Here is a 21,267-nt window from a genome sequence, read left to right as displayed (position 1 = left end):
TTTGAGCCAGCTTGCGTATCTCTTCTACAAACTGAGCTATCGTCTGCATTTCGCCCTGCACGGCGCGGTAAAACTTGGCTCTCTCGGCAATAACGGATGGCTTTGGCGACAGGTGCTTGCTCAAAACTTCCCTTAACGCGCTTAACGACTTCGAAGTAGGCGTATCGGGAGCAGTCAAAGACTTTAACAGTTGGTAGGTTTTCGCACCGATCAGACTCACGAAAACGTCGACTTGAAGTTCGGCTGGAACCTTGTTTGCCCTCAGGTACGATGAGAATCGCTTGTCGTACGACGTCCAGTCACTGGTCGAGTGGACGAAAGGTTCCATCTGCGAGGCCATCTCGCAGTATTGTCGGTTCCGAAGTGAAGAGACTGCCAACTTAGCTGCAGGGTCCCGCTGTCGATGCGTTCATCCTCGTCGCCATTATGTGGTGTTCTTCCAGGCAGGCAAGAACCAGGCAGTTGCAGGGAAAGTACGCAAAGGAATTTCTTTATTCCATGGTCAAGGTGACTGGCGAGCGCCAGCACAGCTGGGCCGCCGTCTCTGATAAGAAGTGCGCGGGCTACGCTCGGCGCCGCGGTATATAAGCCCTTATCAAAGGGGCGTGTCGCAGTAGCGCAAGTGTCGGTTATCGGTAGACGTGCAGCCACTACACCACCTCGCTCAGTTATACCAATGACGTGTGAGCGATGGCATCTGCGCGTTCTTCGTGAGAGAACAACATGGCCTACAAATGAGCACCTAATTATGTTTAATTTAGGCGTGAATTGCCAGACATGCCACTCAGGTCTACGACCGAATGAGTTATGTCAGCAACCACAGAGCGTCCTGCTCCTAGCCACTTTAAGCTGGTTCGAAGAATGACGCAGCGGAGTTAGCAGCGCCTCCCAAGTGCACATCCCACGAATTGGAGCCATGCTCCGGGCAGTGGAGACACTTGTACCCGTTTGAGCGGTGGGTCTCCGCCGGTGGTGGGATTCGAACCAGCCACCTGCCGAAGCCAAGGCGGGCGCCCTAACCACTGCGCCACGACTTCGGTAGCGCTTACGTGAGCACAGTTTTCTCTAATAAAGCTGTATAGCGCGCTAAAACTAAGTATGATGGCGTTAAAAGAAACTCGAGAATTTGTTAATTAACAGCCAGTAATATATGTATCTGGATCACAGTTGTCGTTGTTTAAGTGGTTCGGCCTCTCATATTGACTCGTCTCAGGGTGTAACAACATGGCACATGTGCGCAGATATGCATGTTTTGCTACATTTTGACACTATTTCATATCATTGATGCACCTTTTCCCCAATATTTGACGATAACAACGACCTGCGACTGTAGATGTCGATGCGAACACGTGCACCGCTTTGATAAATCCGACGCAGAAGGCTGCGCTCGAAGACTTCTTGAATGTGCGAAATGTCTAAATGATGAGTAAAAAGAATGCAAAAATCGATGTCCAAGTGCAGAAATCAGTGACAAATTCTAAGGCAGCCGTGTCGCCTAACGGAACTCAGCGTGCCTTTATCGGCCGCACTGTTTGCAGAATAGCGCGCTCAGGTCTGCTCACCCAGTTGTCGGTCAGTGCTACATGGCTTCCAGGAACGACATGCTGTCCAGAAAAAGCCATTAATAATGATTCGCGATCCACGAAATGCAGAACCGACGCGCACTCAACGTGGGCGCAGGTGCACAAATCAACCGGCGAAAGCACCAGGAGCCTTCCAAAATGTTTTCAGCGGCGTGCGGCAGAGGGAAGCACAGGAAAATTAGAAGGACGGATTGGCGGCGCCTCCACTCCAGGTCACCAAAGCTAATTTCACTCTTCAAACGCAAAGCACTCGCAACTTTTTTGTTTTCGTTTTATATTTCTGAATTTATTCATTTACCACCAATACAAGCGCTTCGTGCCTGCCGAAATGGCAGCGCGAGCGCTGAACAAATCGCCGAAGCAGACGACAGAGTCCAGGTTATAGCTAGCGCCACTCTGCTCGTAAGTTCGGTCCTTAGCGGCAAAAGGGGCGAACTCGACGAGGCGTGCTGGAGCAGGGAGATCTGTGCAGGTCTGGAGTTCAGTAGGTCGTGATTCTATGGCGGCATCCTTCCTAGAATGTACTGGCTAGTGTGCCGTGCACCCACTTTTTCAATGGAGGAGCGTGGCGCCGCCTGCAATGAATGTCCATGATGGCCGGCAGAAGTCGCTGTCATACGAGTGGGTGCAGACTGCGCGTGTCGTCTGCTTCGCACATCAGTTTCGCAGCGGTTGCGTCGGTTTCTATGTTTGCGTGTTCTGTCTCATTACAGCGTTGCGTGTTTGTTCTTGGTGTTGTCGAAAAGTGAGTGCGTCGCTTCTGTGTTCGTGTGCTTGTCATTACGAGAACTATGCGGCGGCGGTGAAAAAATGCCGAAGCTTGAGTGCAAGGAGAGGACCTGCTTTGTGCCGTTGTGTAGAAGCGGTTACCGCTCGAACAAAGGGCGTGTATCCTTGTTCACTCCACCATCTGATACGAAGGGGTAGCAGAATGGGCAAGAATGACCAGGAGAACGGACAGAAGGCTGGTACCAACTGCTGTGGTTTGTGAAAAACATTTAGAAAACAGTTTATTCCAGCGTGCGCTCTCTATCACCGTGAACGACTTTGTCCACGAGATTCCCCGCAATAAAACACGCCTGAAACTCTACGCCATACCAACGATATTTCCCGAGTATCCTACGCATGCACCTTGTGAGTGCCAGGAAAAAGAAAAACAAGAAAGATGGAGCAGTAGTACTATACTGGAGGTTATGTTGAACGAAAGATCGCTGCCAAAAATTATTGACGACAGTGTGCAGGCTTAATTCCTTTGCGTAATTAAGCTGAAGCTAGTGCTGACGCTGCTTCATTTTGCACTATCCACTTTGAAAATGGAGGCCTTGTCTATCTTAGTCAGACCTTGTCAACCGCTGTGAAGGCCATGGAAGATATGTTTTTACTGTGTTCTTTAGCAAAAACAAGTTACATGTAGCGAGTCTAGCTGATTTTTTCAGGTCAGCTCCAGACACTGGCCCTTCCACGACTAGGGCGCCCAGAGGGCCCAGAGCATGAAAAATCAGCTTTGACAGCAGTTGTAAAATTCTATATGTTTTCTTGAGGTTTCGTTTTTTTGTAAAAGGCATCAACAAAGGGAGGGAAGCGCAAAGGCAACGGCAGAAGCTCCTTAAACTGCGTCACTGCCACTAGATCTACCTTCTTCATGTATGTGTACAGTACATTATCTCATATCTAGTGCTGCCTTGTGCCTGCGTTGTCTGTTGTTACGCTTGAATAAAATCTTTGTTACGCTCAAATAAAAAAAAATGTTCATTATTTTTTGTTCCCGTATATCAGAAATAAAAAGAAACCTGCACGTATTTACCTAGCATACAAAAATGTATAGTACAAAGGACACCACAGTTCATTTACTCATTTCATTTACTCATTATCATACCCTCGGGGCCCAATGGGCATTATGAGGGGATGGGTACTTGGTTTACAAACAACCAAAAACATTCAAACCATAAGGACAACAGTAAGACAAATAGGCAGAAACAGCAGCAAATAAAATAAAAAGATAAAGAACAGCGAAATTCGAGTCATTTCAAAAGATGATCGGTTACAATGGCCTTGAATGGTTATGCAATAATATAGCATTAATAGTACAGTAACATAACCTTAAAATTATTTTACTTCATTAGAATAAAAAAATGCAATCTAAAGCTTACCCTTAAAAAAATTACGCTGCCATCATTGCTAGAATAAAAAACAAGTGTCCTTACCTATCGCCTAAGAGACACGAAGGCGAACGCCTTGTAAAGCCTTCTGTAATCCACCCTAATTCTCCTTCATCCGCTCTAATCCACCTTACTCCCCCCAATTCACCTTAATCCAATCATTATCAATAATTAAATTTGCTAATCATCACTTATACACGGCTGGACATGCTTTGGTTCGCGTCTGGCCTTCCTTGGATCGTGTGATGTGTTCTGTACCTCACAACACGACCTTGAAACATGCAGATCTAAGGCCTTAAAAATGACGTTTTCTCATCGCCAGCATAGAAACACATGAGGTTCCCCGCTCGAAAGCGAGCTGAGCTAGCACAAGCTTTTCACGCAAGCGACAAGCGCTAAAGAAACCTGTTGTAAACAAAACAAACCCTAATCAGTAATTAGCTGCCCGCATTTGAACTGTGCTGCTGCGGCTTAATAAAAATAAAAAGCGCAGCAGCCCGCTTGTCGATGCAGTGGAAACAAGGCGGGTTCACACACCTGCACACCTGCACTGCAGCGCTCCTAGCGGCAGCCGCCGGCATTCATCGCATCCGGTGCCACCTGGGAAGACGCGGACGGTACACTAGCCAGTACGTACATTCTAAACACTATACTGAAACGCTGCTTTCTGCAGATGACGGCAGGTGACGCCACAAGTTTAGAATATCTTTAGAATAAAAACAGGAACAGCGCAACTCAGGACGAGCGAGCATAGAGTTTTCTTGTAGGAAACTCTATGCGAGCGAGTAAAGTCAGCGCTCTGTCCTGTGCTCTTCATTCGCTGGTCCTGTGTTCCGCTGTTTCTGTTTTTATTTTACACAAGTTTATGCTTGCGTTATCGCGGCAGTGGCTCGCGTCCCCATAAGCGCAGGCAAATTTGCACTTTTTTCTTAAAAACCGGCCAATTAACTGTGCCAAGTGTTGTACTAAGCGTAGTCGACGCCAAAAATGCGATCGTTCTGCAAAATTTTAGCAAGAACAGTGCAGCGGTGAGCACAAATCTTTGCTGGCCAGAATTGGAACACACCATTAGCCGAACATAAAAACTGTCTTACTAGTGAACGACAAATGAAACTTTACCAGCTTTTAAAAAATAACCGCCAGAAACGTGAATCTTTTTTTTTTCTGGAAAGAAAGAAAATAGGAATTAACGATACGAAACTGAAACTCAAGTTGCCACGGTGTGTTGTTGTTCCGCGTTTGCTCTGGACCTTATTTGATTCGCAAGCTATTTTTGAGCTATTCAATTGATTTGCAATAAGTAATAGTGAACAAAATAATTATGATTCGCGACATAAATGTTTTTTTTTCCTCTTTGTACACAAACATGGCGGAAGTTGTGGGGAAAACTTCGCCATTCTATGCTAGGAGTGCGTTTGTCAACAAAACACGTGGTTGCATCGCTGTGGCTGGTGCAGGCTGGTGTGATGTGCGCTTATCGAACGTCGCTGAGTTTTTACGTTGAGCTGGACTATTCATTGCACATATAAGTATTTAGGTGATCACCATGAGCGCTGACCGAGTCTTCAGATTGCTGCTGGCAGCTACTTTGCTCGGAGTTTGCTTTGCCCAAGACACAAGAGAAAATGTACTACCTCCACATGTGCAGCAATGTATCCTTGGCGTTCGTCTCTGACAGATACACGTCATCATCCCTCCACAGTTAATATTTCTGTGCTTTTTTTGTTCTGTGACTGCTCGTAGTTCATTGCGCTTCAGTGGTAGGGGCACTTACGCGATGGGCGCGCTTGGTTGTTCCTTAACCGGGTTTCAGATCGGAAGATGTTCAAGATGCGTCGCGCCGAGCGCCTTGAAGCCGTGAAGAGTATATTGAAGCTAGACAATTTTGAAAAGCAAGCCAAACTAGTCAACATTGTATTAGACAAAATTAATGAGGTAACTTTTCGTTCTCCTCTCAATATTTTATTTCGTTTCACTGTCGCTGTGACAAATCACTGTGCTTACTGTAAAGCAGCGCAGGTGTCTGGGCGTGCGTACAAGTGCTTCATGTACCGCTGTTTTGTCAGGTACTTACGACATCGAAGCTGAAACTTGAGAGTTCGGACTACATTCCTGGCGGCGCCTTCCCGGAGGACGAAAGTACAAGAGACGGTGGGTTTTTCGGATGGTGTGCGCGCGCATACGCTATTACCGTATTTTTGCGATTATAAGCACCCCCCGATTCTAAGCACCCCCCTCTATTTTCGCGAGAAAACTGGGAAAAAAGTTTGCATGCGAATCTAAGCACCCCCCTATTTGTTAGGCAGAGCGTGTAGCCAAGGCCGCCAAGCGCGCTTGCTCACTCTGTCATCGAGCCAGAGCGGTCGGAGTCCCGAGGTGGCAAGGCGTCCGCGGCTCGAATACGCCGTACAGCCGGACTGTACGGCTGTACGGCGAAAGCTGCAGAAAGCATCCCCATCAACCATGGCAAAGTGAATTTCGGACGCGTGGAAGCGGGTCCAAGTGCACGTTATAGTCAAATCTTAAGAAGTGCTCGATCCAAAACCAATTCGACGGAACGGAAGACGACCTGCTATGGTATACCGAGAGCGGCGGTTCAAGCGGTGCGACGAACTCGAGTGGCAGTGATAGTAACTGAGCATCCGACACAAGCGGTGGGTTCACTGTCTGCACCGATTTTTCTTTTGAACGTTTGCAAAATAAAATATTTCTCGCACCCGTATCGTCGTGATGTCGCAGCGAGAAGAGGGGGGGGGGGGGTCATTCTAGATTTTTCGAATCTAAGCACCCCCCCCCCCCTCACTTTGGGTATCGAGATCGTGAAAAAAAAGGGGGGGGTGCTTAGAATCGAGTAAATACGGTATATGTACAGTGTAGTTAGGTGCCCCTATGCTTTCAATAACTCGATGGGCTTGGCTTTTGCTTCAGTAGAAACCCAAGTTCCTCGGTTTGATTCATATTTCCGCTCTCGTTTGTGTGTGTAAAGTGTAACATTCAAGACACTTTGCATTTGTTTCGTGTTAATATTATTACGATATTATTGGTAATATTTCAGCGTTGTCGCAAGTTTTGGAAAACACCGCTTTCTTTGGAGAAATAATCCTGCGGCTCCCAAACATTGCTCATGCTGTGTTGAACATGAACAAGGCCGGCGCCATGGTACTCAACTGGGCCATTGGATTCGCGAATTCCACTGAACTATATGATGAAACCACAACCAAACTGATCAACCTGGTAAGCTTTCTGCAGAGGGTATACTGTTCAGTCTGTTACATCAGGCACATCACTTATATTTAGAATAAGATCAGATCCGTAATATTGCACCCGTACGAAGCACTTCATGAAATAGACCAAACATGGCTGTTCTTTTTTGCGGTAAAGAAGAATGGGGGGGGGGGATTTACTTCCTTTCTGTTTATGTATTTGCATGTGTGGTTTGCTATGAAAAATGTGCTCATCATATTTTACATGTGGTTTGCAATCATGCATGTCTTTTTAAGTGTTTTGAGTTAACATTTCCAGCTCTTTGTTGTTCAGTGGAATATACAGGGAACAGCACGTATTTGAGAACAGTCATCATGCCATATCTGCCTACTGCACCCTCTACATCCGTCATGCCATAATTTTTGGACTCACTTCAGTGGTGCTTGTACGTCATCTGTCTAGCATTTTCATCAAGAAGGCAGCCTCTAGCCTTACACAAAATAAAATGGCATGCTGTGCTTGCCGCACTTGTTGCGGACCACAGCGATTTCAGTGTTTCATTTCTAAATATAACAAGTGGCTTTGCAGCAGCCCTGCAGATCTTCCCACTATCATGCATACCAGGTTTCCATCGTCTGCCACGGTCTAGAGGATTGTTAGCGGCGAGCATCACTTTAAACATGTGGCCCCTAACTCTTAAACCTGAACCTTATGGACTGCTATGTATTGGGCACTGTTGAAGGGGGGGGGGGAGTCCAGCATGCAGCATCACAACACAAAGACTCCTTTGAAGGCAGTCATTATAAACGTGATGCCCAACATTTAAAATGAGCACCTTATTTAGACCTGTAGATGCTTTTGGAGCAGAATTAAGGTCATGATTGAAGTTAGCGGTAGATTCATGGATGAAATTCAGTATAAGGGAGCTCATGAGCTTTGTATCAAATATGGTTCAAGTACATTCGTTTTTCTGAAACAGGAGTAACTTTTTGCTTCACCCAGGTGTTTGTTCTTAACAGCTGCTGCACCCTGTATTGTAGCAAGGTTTTTACAGTTCCATTGTTGACGCAGGTTGCTCAGGAACTGGGCTTGGTTGAGAAAGACCCCAATTATCACAACCCATATGCAGTAAAGCAAGCAAAAGTGAGTATAATGTCATTGGATGGCATCCATTACACATTGCAAGCTTGTGCTAACCATTCCCAATTGTAGGCAAGACACAACCAATATATCTTCTTTTTAAGTCTTGCATCATATATGCATGTAGTTGAATGTCATTGACCCGTTGCAGTCATAGACCTTTACCCAAATTGTGGTCGTTCCAGTCAGAAGCCATTCTGCGCATTTTGGGTGTCATGCACAAAAAGTGCTTAGATACACAAACACATGTTAGAGCCATTCATATTTAAAACAGCGCCAAAAAACATGGACAAAGGAGGACACAGGACGAGCGCTGTCCTGTGTCCTCCCTTGTCCATGTGTTTTGGCGCTGTTTTAAATATGAATAATCCGTACCAACTAGCTCGCACCCAAACCCTTCTGAGACATGTTAGGGCATTTATTTGAGAAATATTTCTCTATACCCATGGCAGTCAGCGGCACTTCAGACAGTATGGTAACACTCGAAGCAGTTACCAGGGTGGAGGCCACGATTTGCACTGCCTGTCTCGCAGTAGAAAACAGTCTCCTTCCTTCCGCCTTTCTTCTATCATTGCACATAGTGCAGTTCTTGCTGTTGCCATTCGCATTATTATATGTAAAGTGTGGCTTGCCATCCGAGTGCTCATCCCCTTGGGAATTTGCAGACAGGCACCTCTTCGGTTTTGACCGCTTGTCACCAACAAGCTGTTCAATAAGTTTTTGCCGGTAGGAGAGGTGTCTCAGTTTCTTGATTCCTGTAGTAGCCAACTGAAATTTTCATCAAAAGGTAGGTGTTTACAACCATCCGAAGTTGGCACATAGTCCTCCTCGGTGCTGAAACCATCATCAGACTCACTAAACTTACGCAGGTTCCGTCCATAAAATGCCCGAGCAGAAAACGTCGCCAACCGGTCAACAGTACACACCACAATTTGTGTGCAAAGGTTCCTTCAAATGCATTAGAAAAAATGCTGCCCTTATCTGGAGATGACAAAAACTGCACTTCGTAGTTGAAAAACGCTGCCAAGATATGGCGCAACCAACTCAAATAACCTAAAAATAACCGGAGAATGCGAGCAAGTGTGCGTGTCAGGTGCTTCCTCACATGTGATCAGAGCCGATATTTTCGCATGGCAGCATGGGCACAACATATGTCCACAAAGGGTTAAAACTATTACTTTAGACAACCTCTTCAGTATTGGTGTGACACCGTATCATCTATCACTATTTTCTGCTGCAGGTATGAATTTAACATTGACTGCTAAGGCTTTGTATGCCACACAAGTGACTCAGCTGTAACTGTGGGCAGCCCAATTTCAGGTTCCGCTTATTGCAAGTCATGCATGGCTTAGAGACTGGCACTACTTATTCGTAGTGTTCATGTAGAGAGCAATCAGGTCGTTTCGTTTTACACTTCAAGCCAAGTTCTACTTAGCCAAGTGAAGCCAAGTTGTCGAAATGAAAACGATGCTACTACTACAGTGAATTTTATGTGATGCGCAGTTCAGTGTTTTGCTGTTCGGAAGCACGTCGTCTCTTAAATAACCTGAGCTAGCTGAAGCAAATAAATTTAGCTTGAATGTGTGAGCAGAGGTTACATGCATGAGGACTAATGTGTTAAACAATGTAATGTGCACCGCTATACAGTGTGGGGACAGCACAGTTCTGCCTTTCCATTTGCCACCGCATAGACATTTTCAGGCTTGAAGTGGCACCTGACACCGGCAAAAAAAAAAAAAAAAGCAGAGAGCCAGTGGGGCTATGCTAGTCCAGGTGCGACCAAATTAGGAAGGCCCACTAAGCTTCAACAAAGATACTCCCTCAACATAACGGGAATTGGCTTCCCTGGTGCAGTATTCGACCACAACCTCCCTCATGATCCCTACAATTAACCCATGGGCCTCAGTCCCCAGTGGCTGTGGAGCAACTGACTAAGGCAGCAGTCAGACCTTCAACGTGGTGGAGGGTGCTAAGAATCTCTGGATCCGGACAGACTGCCACTGGAAACTTAACCTGGCAACGTTCAACACCGGAACCCCCTCAAGTGAAGCTAGCTTAGCAGGTCTTTTTGAGGAATTATGAGGTCTTGCATAGGATATTATTGGCCTTAGTGATGTTGGAAGAACTGGTGAGACTTATGCAGTGCTGACTAATGGCCATGTCCTCTGCTACAGAGGACTTCCAAATAAGAGACAATATGGGGTAGGCGTTCTAATCCATAAAGACACAGCGGGCAACATTGATGAATTCTGCAGCATTAATGAGAGGGTAGCAGTAGTCATAATAAAGCTGAATAGGAAGTATAGAATAAAGGTAGTACAAGCCTATGCTCCAACGTCCAGTCACGATGATGCAGAAATAGATCAGTTTTATGAAGATGTTGAATTAGCTATCAAAAAACTGCAAACTCTGTATACAGCGGTAGGTAATGGGTGACTTCAATGCAAAAGTGGGGAAAAAGCAGGCGGGTGAACAGGCAAGTGGCAACTACGGCGTCAATTCTAGAAACGCTAGAGGAGAGCTGCTGGTAGAATTCGCAGAAAGGAATAAGCTTCAAATAATGAACACCTTTTTCAGGAAGCGTAGCAACAGAAAGTGGACCTCGAAAAGCCCTAATGGTGAAACAAGAAATGAAATTGATTTCATACTTTCTGCCGATCCCAGCATAGAGTAGGATGTAGAAGTGATAGGTAGGGTAAAGTGCAGTGATCGTAGGTTAGTGAGGGCTAGGATTTCCCTCAATATGAAGAGAGAAAGAGTAAAACTAGTAAAGAAAAAACAAGCTGCCAACCTAGATGCAGTAAGGGCAAAAGCTGACCAATTCAAGCTGGTGCTTGCAAACAGATATGCACCTTTAGAATAGGGAGATGAAGATGACATAGAGGTAATGAATAAAACCGTAACTGAGCAGATTTCAAAAGCAGCAATTGAAGTGGAAGTTAGGGCACTGTGATGCAGGTTCTCTTGTTTAATCGTCGCAGATGGCTCCCCGAGGCGAAGCCTCTGAGAACAATTGAGGACAAAGCCACTTCTTCTAAAACACACACAACACTTTGTGTAACAAACGGAAATAGAAACATGTAAAATAACCACTCACTGAAAGCTTACAACCAGAAACAAACTACAGTAAGAGCTACAACAGTAGCCACAGCACTCGAGTTAGGGGCAGATTATGTGTGTAAGCGTGCACGGAACAGTTTGATGTGGAGGGGTGGAGACTAGGCAGTGAAAGAAGTGGCATTGGTCTCGCCACAGTGTTGATGTAGTTCACAGATGAGCCAATGACCAGAGTGTGACAGCTCGTGCTTGGAGAAGGGAAGCAGGCGGCTTGGTGGCATAGGCAGAGGGTGGCGACGTCTCAGCTAGGCAGCTGGGTGCAAACTCTGGTCCTGTTAGATATGGAGCTGTTTCCTGCGATTACTTCGAGTTCCCCAAACCACTTCGAGTCGCAGCACAGCTAATTGAGGAATGCCGAAGCAGGAAAGCACATTCCAGAGGAGCGGCCGAGCAAACAAGTTTAAGGCAACAAGTTCACGTGCCAACAAGTTCGTGCGCCGCCGGGATTAGCAGGTGGGCCTCGGACAATGGAGCATGAGCAGCCCTCCCCTTCTCTTCGTTAGAAGTGCATTGCCAGTCTGCGAGGCAAGACCGCAGAGAGCCGCCAGGTGTGACACCGCGACACGGGCGCCTACCATTGGCTGAAAGTGGCGTCATCGGAGCGGACTCTCCCATTGGTCAAACATGACGTGACTTACAGTGCACGAAGGGTGTATAAGAAGCCTTCCAGAGAGACCTGAGCATTCTGGGAGATGCCCTGATTCCCTGATTCACCTCTCTCGAACTTCTTGCCGCGGGCCGCAGCGTCCGAGTTGCTGCCGGCCCGTAATGACTGTACGAATGTTACTTGAGTCTCACCTCCTTGTACATAATGTAGAATAAATACTCACAAGTTTGTGGTTTTTCATCCCGAAGTCCGTCCCTCAACCCCTACATCTGGTGGCAGCGGTGGGATCGCCTCCGAATGCATCAGCTGGTGGCAGCGCTACGGATCAACCTTCGTCGAGAGAGATCGTAAGGAACCGGGAAGAGCGAAGAAGAGAGAGCCTTCGTCGAAAGAGGTCCGAAGAAACTGGGAGTAGCGAAGAAGGAGCGAGCTTTCGACCCAGGGAGTCCAGAGGAACCGGGAACAGCGGACGAATGAACCGGATGGCAGGGTGCTGCAACCGTAAGTGAGCGCGTGGTTTTTTTCCTTATGATTCGCCAGACTCAAATGTTGTGTGTTCATTTTGATAGTTCTGGGAATCGGGAGTTTGTTGCATTGTGTGTTTGCACAAATTAATTAAGGAAAACAGTTTTAACCACCTGTCGGGGCAGCTGCCATGGATCTTAGAAGGTTGACGAGGTTAGACTTGTTGTTGGTGTGCGACGATTTGGGAGTTGAGGCGGACGAACGGATGAAAACGCCAGCTATCATAAAGGCGATTGAAGATAGTGGCAATGATGGCAAAAGCATTGAGCTTGCTTGGGAGGTGATACAGGAACCACGGGAGCGTGAGCGTCGTGTACGTTTGCGGGAGCTTCGTGAACTTAGGAGTGAGCGTACGCGTGAAGAACGCGAGAATCAACGGAAGCAGGAGCTTCAAGAATTTACTCTTAGGTGTCAGCGTCACGAACGTGAGAAGGAACGCGAACGTGGGTATCAGGAACGAAAGCTTGAGCGTGAGCAAAAGTATGAGAGAGAGAAGGCAGCACTGATCAAAGAGATACAGTATTGTGATCAGTTATTGGCACAGAGACAACGGCTGTCTGAGAATTCTGTAGGTAATACAGAGCGAAAGAATGAGGCAGCATCTAGCAGATTTTCGCCAGAAGCCGACGAAAAGAGTAGTGCCTGTGAGATTGGCTGCAGATTAATAAGTGAAGGGAAAAGGCTAGCTGCTAACGATGCCTTAGTGGCAACAGAGGCCGTTAAAGGCCGCAAGGAGAGCGACGAGGTGCTGTACCAACAGATGACTGTGGAGACAGCTAGGCCAGCTGCGAACAAATTGGCACAGTTACCGCGTGTGTGCGTCGCAGGTAAGGTTAGCGAGGTTGCTAGCGAAGAAAAGGGTACTTCTGACCCGACAGAAGCGAGCACCCATGTCAGGCCAGAGGTGCGTGCAGAAGTGAAGTGCGAGCTGGACGATGCAGTTGAAAATAGTTCTCGGGGTGGCGAGCTCCGTAGCTCACGAGAGAACAACTGCATTGTTCAGGGATCGGTGCGGCTCTCCGCCAGTCTAGATAGCCTAGAGAGGGATGGTTCAGTTAATAATCATTCGGACTGTGCGCGTGAGACAGCGATCGATACCGACGGGCTGTGTGCCGATGCACAGCGTGCGCTGGGCAATGTAGCAGAGGGCAGTTCGCAAGAGTGCGAGTTGTCTAACTCGAGTAAAGCCTGCTGCATTGTTCCAGAGTCGGTTGAGCTGTCCGCCAGTCGAGGCAGAGAGAGTGTTGATTTAAGTGAGAATCACTCAGACTGTGCGGGTAAGAGACCGATCCGGGCCGACGAAATGTGTACCGGCCAGCACGAGGCACGAGAAGGCGACATGAAGGCGAGTGCAAAGAGAAAGCGCCGTAAAAAGAAGCGCGGTAAAGACCGAAAGTCGGTAACTTATGTAGCGCCGCCAAAGATGGCGAGAAACCCAAATGGGCAGGGCGCGAGGAGAAGAAAGGTGCGGTCGTCATTGACGATGTTGACGCACCCAGAACGTTCGAGCCACAGGTCAAAAGGGGACCGCGAAGAATGTTCTGCACGGACGCGGACAAAGGGCACGAGGCAGTTAAGCTCCTCGTCGTTCCGTAGTTCTTTTCACAGCTCAGCGTGCAGTTCGAAGAAACGCAAGGTGGCAGGACGAGACCAGGTGGCGAGTAGCGACGCGGTCAGTCGAGGTCCTGTTGAAAGTGGGGCGGGAGGACGCAAATTGGCAGGAGACCGTAACGTCTTGGGGGAGCTGATAGTGAATGAGCCCTTTTGTTGTCTCTCGGCAGCCAGAGTAGCTTTCAGACCACGCCCACCTCGAGTTAGACTCAAAGTATGAGTCAGTTGAAAATGCTTGGAACGGGATGCCAGGAGAGCTCCTGTAGAAGTAAAGCATGTTGTTTTGTTTTTTATTTTGAGCATCGGAAAGTTTTCGCGAATTGAGACTGGGATTTCTTTCAATGTGTAAGGTTTGAGCTTTATTTATGTTTTCGTTCGAGAAGCTCGAGATTTGAAAGGTGTGTTTTAAGTAAACCTGTAGTCTCGCGAAATGCTCATTAATAAGTAAATAGGCTTTTTTTGTGTGTGTGTGAGTAACCTGAAGGTCAAGGTTATCGTCGAAAGGCCTATGGTAAAGCGCGTGTGTTATTTAACCTTCTTTCTTTTTAAGTTTTGAATTTTTTAAGGTTAAGCGCGTAAATTTTCAGTGAGTGCATGATTTGCACTGAGAAGCGTTCTTAGTTCCATTAGCGCATGTCCTGTGTGGACGGAAGGAAGCAGATTTATGACTGGGTTGCTAGTGTGTGTTGAGGGCAGCCGTATTCTGACTTCTTTAGTGAACGTGCGTGGAAAGAGTTAGTAGAAGACGCATCATTTTAAGAGTTCTGCGGAGTGTGTAAGTCCCGCGAGTTTAATTGTTCGTTTACGTCACGTGTCCTGTAGGACTTTCAGGGAAGAAACGTGAGTAAGCGTGAATGCAAAGTTTGCCTACAATGCAAGTACGCGTTTTGTTTAGTGACCACAAGGCTAGTGCGCTTGTGATTACGTACTTGTGAGGTTGACCAGATTGTTCAGTGGCACCATTACGTGCGATAAGTACGCCACTGCGATAGATTAGAAACATGCTGTTCGTGTGGTTAGGCCACTTAAGTTATGTTCGGCTGTTTTCATTTGTTGTTTGCATCGTCAACGACCCTTTTGTTTTGCAACAACAATAGTACTCTGGTCTTGTCGGCATTCAAGGAGAAATGGATGGCTGTTTGGAGGGGTGGTTGGAACTGCTTTGTCAAAATTGGTGAAATAAAAGATCAGGGTTCATTTTGACTCAGTAATAGCCTGGCGAGTCAGGGGTGAAGAGCCTGCGCTTACACGTGGGGCAGCGCTGTGTTGTTTTGTTTGTTTGACGTCTGTTCTCCAGGGCCAAGGATCCCGAAGTTCGTCAAACGTGGCTCGACCCCAGTACCCTGCAGCTTCTATCAGCGTTCCTCATGGCCAGCGAATTGAGTTCACCGGCCATTCAGAACAACCGGGGCGAGGACGAGCTGTTAGATATGGAGCTGTTTCCTGCGATTACTTCGAGTTCCCCAAACCACTTCGAGTCGCAGCACAGCTAATTGAGGAATGCCGAAGCAGGAAAGCACATTCCAGAGGAGCGGCCGAGCAAACAAGTTTAAGGCAACAAGTTCACGTGCCAACAAGTTCGTGCGCCGCCGGGATTAGCAGGTGGGCCTCGGACAATGGAGCATGAGCAGCCCTCCCCTTCTCTTCGTTAGAAGTGCATTGCCAGTCTGCGAGGCAAGACCGCAGAGAGCCGCCAGGTGTGACACCGCGACACGGGCGCCTACCATTGGCTGAAAGTGGCGTCATCGGAGCGGACTCTCCCATTGGTCAAACATGACGTGACTTACAGTGCACGAAGGGTGTATAAGAAGCCTTCCAGAGAGACCTGAGCATTCTGGGAGATGCCCTGATTCCCTGATTCACCTCTCTCGAACTTCTTGCCGCGGGCCGCAGCGTCCGAGTTGCTGCCGGCCCGTAATGACTGTACGAATGTTACTTGAGTCTCACCTCCTTGTACATAATGTAGAATAAATACTCACAAGTTTGTGGTTTTTCATCCCGAAGTCCGTCCCTCAACCCCTACAGTCCGTAGCCCAACTGCTTGCACTCTGCATGCGGGCGCGGAAGTTTGCTGGCCTCGGCTAGCAGTCCGTGCTGGGGAGGAGTAGCAATGCCTGGGAACAGGATGGCAGGAGTAGGAGCCCCGGTTAGTTGAAGTCCTGGAGGCTCGGGACCGGAACCCAACGGCCCATCTTCAGCTCCCAGTTTGGTGGCCGATCTTCACCCTTGCATCACTTTTTCAAACTCTCTCACCCGTCCGCCAGCACAACTTGGTTTTCTGCCACTCTGGTCAATTTGTCTTTTCCTGATTGGCCCCTGGGAAATCCGTGCTCGTTCCCAATTGGGTCATTTTCCTTTTTGTTTTATCTTCTTGCACCGTGCGTTTGTGTGTTTGACGCTCCTCGACGTCGCTGCCTTCCGTTCAGCACTGAATTCACCTGCACACAAGCAATCTGTTGTCCTCTTCGTTCTCTTCTTCCACCACGGCACTGCTTCGTGCACTTCACACATCACAGGCACCAAGGCAATCAGTAGGTAAGCTTTTGCAAGTAACAATGGACCTAATGAAGAAACGGCAAAGCATGAAAGTGTCCAACTTAAGAAACCAGATAGACTTTGCCAAAGTGTCAAAATTGATGAACAAGGAAAAAGGGATATCCGAAATTATAACATGAGAAAGACTGAGGAAGCAGTAATTAATGGACGCAGCATGAAATCAGTGAGATGAAAACTTGGCATAGGACAAGGCAAGATGTATGCACTGAAAAATAAGCGGGGTAATATCATCAGCAATTGGAGATATAGTAAAAGCAGTGGAAGAATTCTATATTGACCTGTACAGTGCCCGGAGCAGCCACGCTACCTTCGATCGAAGTAGTAATGAACAGGATGCAGAGGCTCCTTCTACAACTAGTGATGAAGTTAGAAGGACCTTGTAAGACATGACTGAGGAAAAAGTGGTTGGAATAACAGTCAGTTTAATCAAAAATGGAGGAGAAATCATGCTTGAAAAGCTAGTGGCACTTTATTGGCAGTGCCTCACGACATCGAAATGTACCAGAGAACTAGAAGAATGCCTATATTATACTAATCCACAAGAAGGGAGACTTTAAAGAATAAAAAAATTATAGCCCCATTAGCTTGCTTTCAATATTGTATAAAATATTCACCAAGATAATTTCCAATAGAATAGCAACAATTCAGTCAACCAAGAAAACAGGCTGGCTTCAGGAAGGGGTACTCTACAATAGATCACATCCGTATCATTGATCAGGTAATAGGGAAATCTGCAGAGTACAATCAGCCTCTCTAAATAGCTTTCACAGGTTATGAAAAGGCATCTGATTCAGTTGAGATATCACTAGTCATAGAGGCATCACGCAATTAAGGAGTGCAGGAGACTTACATAAATATCTTGGAAAATATATATGTACAGAGATTCCACAGCTACCTTAATTTTCCACAAGAAAAGTAGAAAGATATCTATAAAGAAAGGGGTCAGACAAGGAGACACAATCTCTGCAATGCTATTCACTGCATGCTTGGAAGAAGTATTCAAGCTATTAAACTGGGAAGGGTTAGGTACGAGGATCAACAGTGAATATCTAAGCAACACTGGGGACGAATTGCAACAAATTATTGAGGACCATAACAGAAAAAATGTAAGAGTGGGGTTGAAGATTAATATGCAGAAGACAAAGATAATGACCGATAGCCGGGCAAGGGAACAAGAGTTCAGGATTGCCAGTCAGCCTCTAGAGTCTGTGAAGGAGTATGTTTACCTAGGTCAATTACTCACAGGGGACTCTGATCATGGGAAGGAAATTCAATAAGGTTAGGTTGGAGCGAATACAGCAGACATACTCAGATCCTTACTGGAAACTTACCATTATCACTGTAATGAAAGGTGTATAATCACTGCAGTCTACTGGTGCTAACATATGGGGCAGAAACTTGGAGGTTGACAAAAAAGCTCGAGAACAAGTTAAGGACCGTACAAAGAGTGATTGAATGACAAGGGTTAGGTGTAACGTTAAGAGACAGGAACGCAGCAGTGCGGATCAGAGCAAACGGGGATAGTCAATATTCTAATTGACATTAAGAGAAAAAAAATGGAGCTGGGCAGGCCATGTAATGCGTAGGATGGATAACTGGTGGACCGTTAGAGTTACAGAATGGGTGCCAAGAGAAGGGAAGTGCAGTCAAGGACAGCAGAAAACTAGGTGTGGTGATGAAGTTAGTAAATTTGTAGGCGCAAGTCAGAATAAGTTGGCGCAGGACCTGGGTAATTGGAGATCACAGGAAGGGGCCTTTGTCCTGCAGTGGACATAAAAGAATAGACTGATGATGATGAGACAGTGGCACTTGTAAGCAAGGAGTTTTCTTAAATCGTTATATGCCTAGACTCAAGCACAAGCACCTAATGTGATTTTAAGCAATAGATATGATGCACATCATAACAGCCGACGCACGTCTGCGGTCACACCAAGGGAATTCATGCCTTATAGCAAAGTTTCACCACAAAGTGTCGCAACATGCTGTTTTCCGCTTTCTGTGCAAATTTAAGGTTGTACTTGAACCATGGGCAGCATGCCCTATTATATCACTATAAATTATGGTCTTTTCTACAAAAAGGTCTACAAAATCTCATGGCACTTTCTGGGCGGTTATCAGTGCCTTTAATGTGCACCAAAATGTGAGCACATTTTTACATCTCGCTCCCCAGTGGAATGTGTCTGCCAGGTCACAAATTGAGCTGGAATTAATCTGCTGTCCACAATGCGCAGTCACTGAGCCACAACAGGTGCTCACCTGGTACACACTACAGCGTTCTGTAGCGCTGACTATCATGCTATGTACTACATTTTGAATATAATACGAAAATCATTTGATTTATGAGAGCAGCAACTTGAGTTCACGTCACAGAAATGAGGTAAACTATGGAGCAGCCGTTTTTCCAGAATATGTCCCAAGTCAATCCTGCCAATGAGAAAACAAAGAACGAGGGCTTTTCGAGAGAGCAGTTGCCAAGCTACGAAAAGATATAAAAAAAAGAAGACAGAGTTACAGGCATTGGCTCATGGACAATAAATTTGCTAAGCCACTGCTGCAATTTCTACACAAGAAGGGCCTCCAAGAGGGCAAGCTGCTTGACAAAAAGCCGTCACAGACTGAGCAAAATGAAGCTGCGCTTACACATGCTCGAGCCAGGTAGCACGTGAGGAGAACACCCGGGTACTTTGGCATCAGCACACTGACTTCGATCGACTATTCAAATAGAGAAGTTACTGAGATACTTTCCTACAGTAATTTCTCTATTTGAATAGTCGATCAAACTTGGGCAACCACGAGTCAGTGCGCTGATGCCAAAGTAGCCGGGTGTTCTCCTCACGTGCTACCTGGCTCGAGCATGTGTAAGCGCTGCTTCATTTTGCTCAGTCTGTGACGGCTCGCCATATAGTAAAGTAAAAGGTTGTGCTGTTGGTGGCGTATACTGTGAGAAGTTTACTTTCACCTTGTATGTTGTATTTTTGTCCACTTTGTATTTCGGTCAGTAGGCTCTTTAAGGAAGCATTGGAGTGCTGTTATCATCGGCTGTTAGCGCAAACTTCTAACTTTAACAACAGATACTGCATTAAATTTTTATGCATTATAATGGTTCTGCATACATATTTAATGTTTGACCACCATGCCGACTTGATGCCGCTGCACGCTAAGTAGGGCAGTTGTTCGTATCTTAGTTTAAGATGGTGGCACTCATGAGCCAAAAATATAATCATGTCTACATATCTAAATTTTGCAATAATGAAATTTGCTGCGGTTCATCCTCATGTGTTACCATATTTACTAGAATCTAACGCGCACATTTTTTCTGATAAAATGGGTCCAAAAATAGCCAGGACGTTAGAATCGAGTACGACCCTAAATCTGCGTTACCATATCGGCATCGGCATTTCACAATCCACGCACATGCTTTGAGCCTAGCTGCCGTAGCTTTCTCCATGTGCTGTAGTATGTGTGCTTAGGTTAGTGCACCGTCCGTCTTCCTGTTTTCTGCATTTGCTTTATCAGCATGGAAGTGCCGACTGCAAAGACATGCCAAGTTCATCACGATGCCGCAATTAAAAGTAAAGTGATCGCGTGTCCGGAGACGGACAAAAATCGAGCTGCATCACGGGCGTCCGGAGTTCCTCAAACTTGCTTGTGGGACTGGCGCAAACAGGAGAAGCTTTCTACTCTGGCGGCTGCTACATTTGGCGCGACTGCGCGGCCCCTATCTTGAAAGCGATCTGCGATGGAGACAAGAGTCTACGCATCTAGGTGCACCACACCAGGCTGTGTTCTCGTCGCTTAGTGGGCGTTGAAGCGAGAGTCCGCACAAAGGTCATTCGCTCGCTCCTGCTACTACACTTCCCCACTCCAGTGTTTTGATAAAGCGTTTCCACGTTAATTGCGTGAGACGTGTTCATGCTTGCTTGTGCACACCTGACAACATGCTTGTTAATTTAGTTAGCAAGCGAATGTTTAGATGTTTGCACGGCCGATAAAACTACTATCCTTACTTTTCGTAGAGCCGTCAACTAATTTTCTGTCGTAATCGATGCTTCACCTCTCTGGCGAAACTGAGACTTTTTTTATTTATCGCAACTTTAGTGTATTGGGAGTAAATCTTTGTTTTTTCAAATGAGAGAAAGTTGTATTCCTGTATGAAAGAATTAGGTGTGCAGTACTGTAAAGGACTTTTCTTTCTTTAGGTCGCGGCAAGCAGGTGTTCAATAAAATTGAGGGTGGCTTTTTTTTTTCTTTTCGTTTTGGTCACAGAAAATGGGTGTGCGTTACAATCGAGTAAATATGATATTTTTTTTGCTATGTGGCTGCTTTAACACTGAATTTCAAGAGTTGTACAATGTCTTTAATTAGGCTGCATCACCAGTGCCAGCAGTCGAGCCAGTGCCGAAGCCCAAGAAGAAGAAGAAGAAGATCCAGCGTGGCCCAAGGCTAAGCCGAGCAGAACTGTGATTCATGCTTGCCCAGTGTGGTGAGCAGCCTGCCTGAGCATCGCTAGTCCTGTGCATCGTCTCTTCGTGTTTGTGATATTTTGTTACATTGACTGCCACCCATCTCTTCATTCATTGCTCAGTGATAAAACCGACTTTTTTGCAAGTGCAGATTGCCTCTTGTTCGCCCAGTACAACACAACTGTGTTGCCCTACTATAGCAGTGCAAAACTTCGGAGCCTTTTCAGAATCGTCGCTCTGTGTCTTGTTTTGGAGCAGTGCAAGAAGGCTCTCGCTTGGACATCTGCTAACAGTGCTTATTG

At 46.5% G+C, this 21,267-nt stretch overlaps 1 protein-coding gene across 1 annotated transcript; it reads left to right on the top strand.

Moving 5' to 3' along the window:
• Positions 1 to 5,052: 5,052 nt before the first annotated feature.
• Positions 5,053 to 21,115, top strand: LOC135920170 (coiled-coil domain-containing protein 134-like). Its single transcript, XM_065454317.2, has 6 exons — positions 5,053 to 5,394; positions 5,556 to 5,677; positions 5,809 to 5,893; positions 6,798 to 6,976; positions 8,018 to 8,089; positions 20,868 to 21,115. The coding sequence occupies exons 1-6, from the start codon at positions 5,289 to 5,291 to the stop codon at positions 20,964 to 20,966; spliced, it is 663 nt and encodes a 220-aa protein (XP_065310389.1). The 5' UTR covers positions 5,053 to 5,288; the 3' UTR covers positions 20,967 to 21,115.
• Positions 21,116 to 21,267: the final 152 nt, after the last annotated feature.

Source organism: Dermacentor albipictus, chromosome 3 (genome assembly GCF_038994185.2).
Source record: "Dermacentor albipictus isolate Rhodes 1998 colony chromosome 3, USDA_Dalb.pri_finalv2, whole genome shotgun sequence".
In the NCBI taxonomy this organism is placed as follows: Eukaryota; Metazoa; Arthropoda; class Arachnida; order Ixodida; family Ixodidae; genus Dermacentor; species Dermacentor albipictus.
The sequence above is the reverse complement of the archived record's forward strand: the minus strand, read 5'-3'. Positions and strand labels throughout refer to the sequence as shown.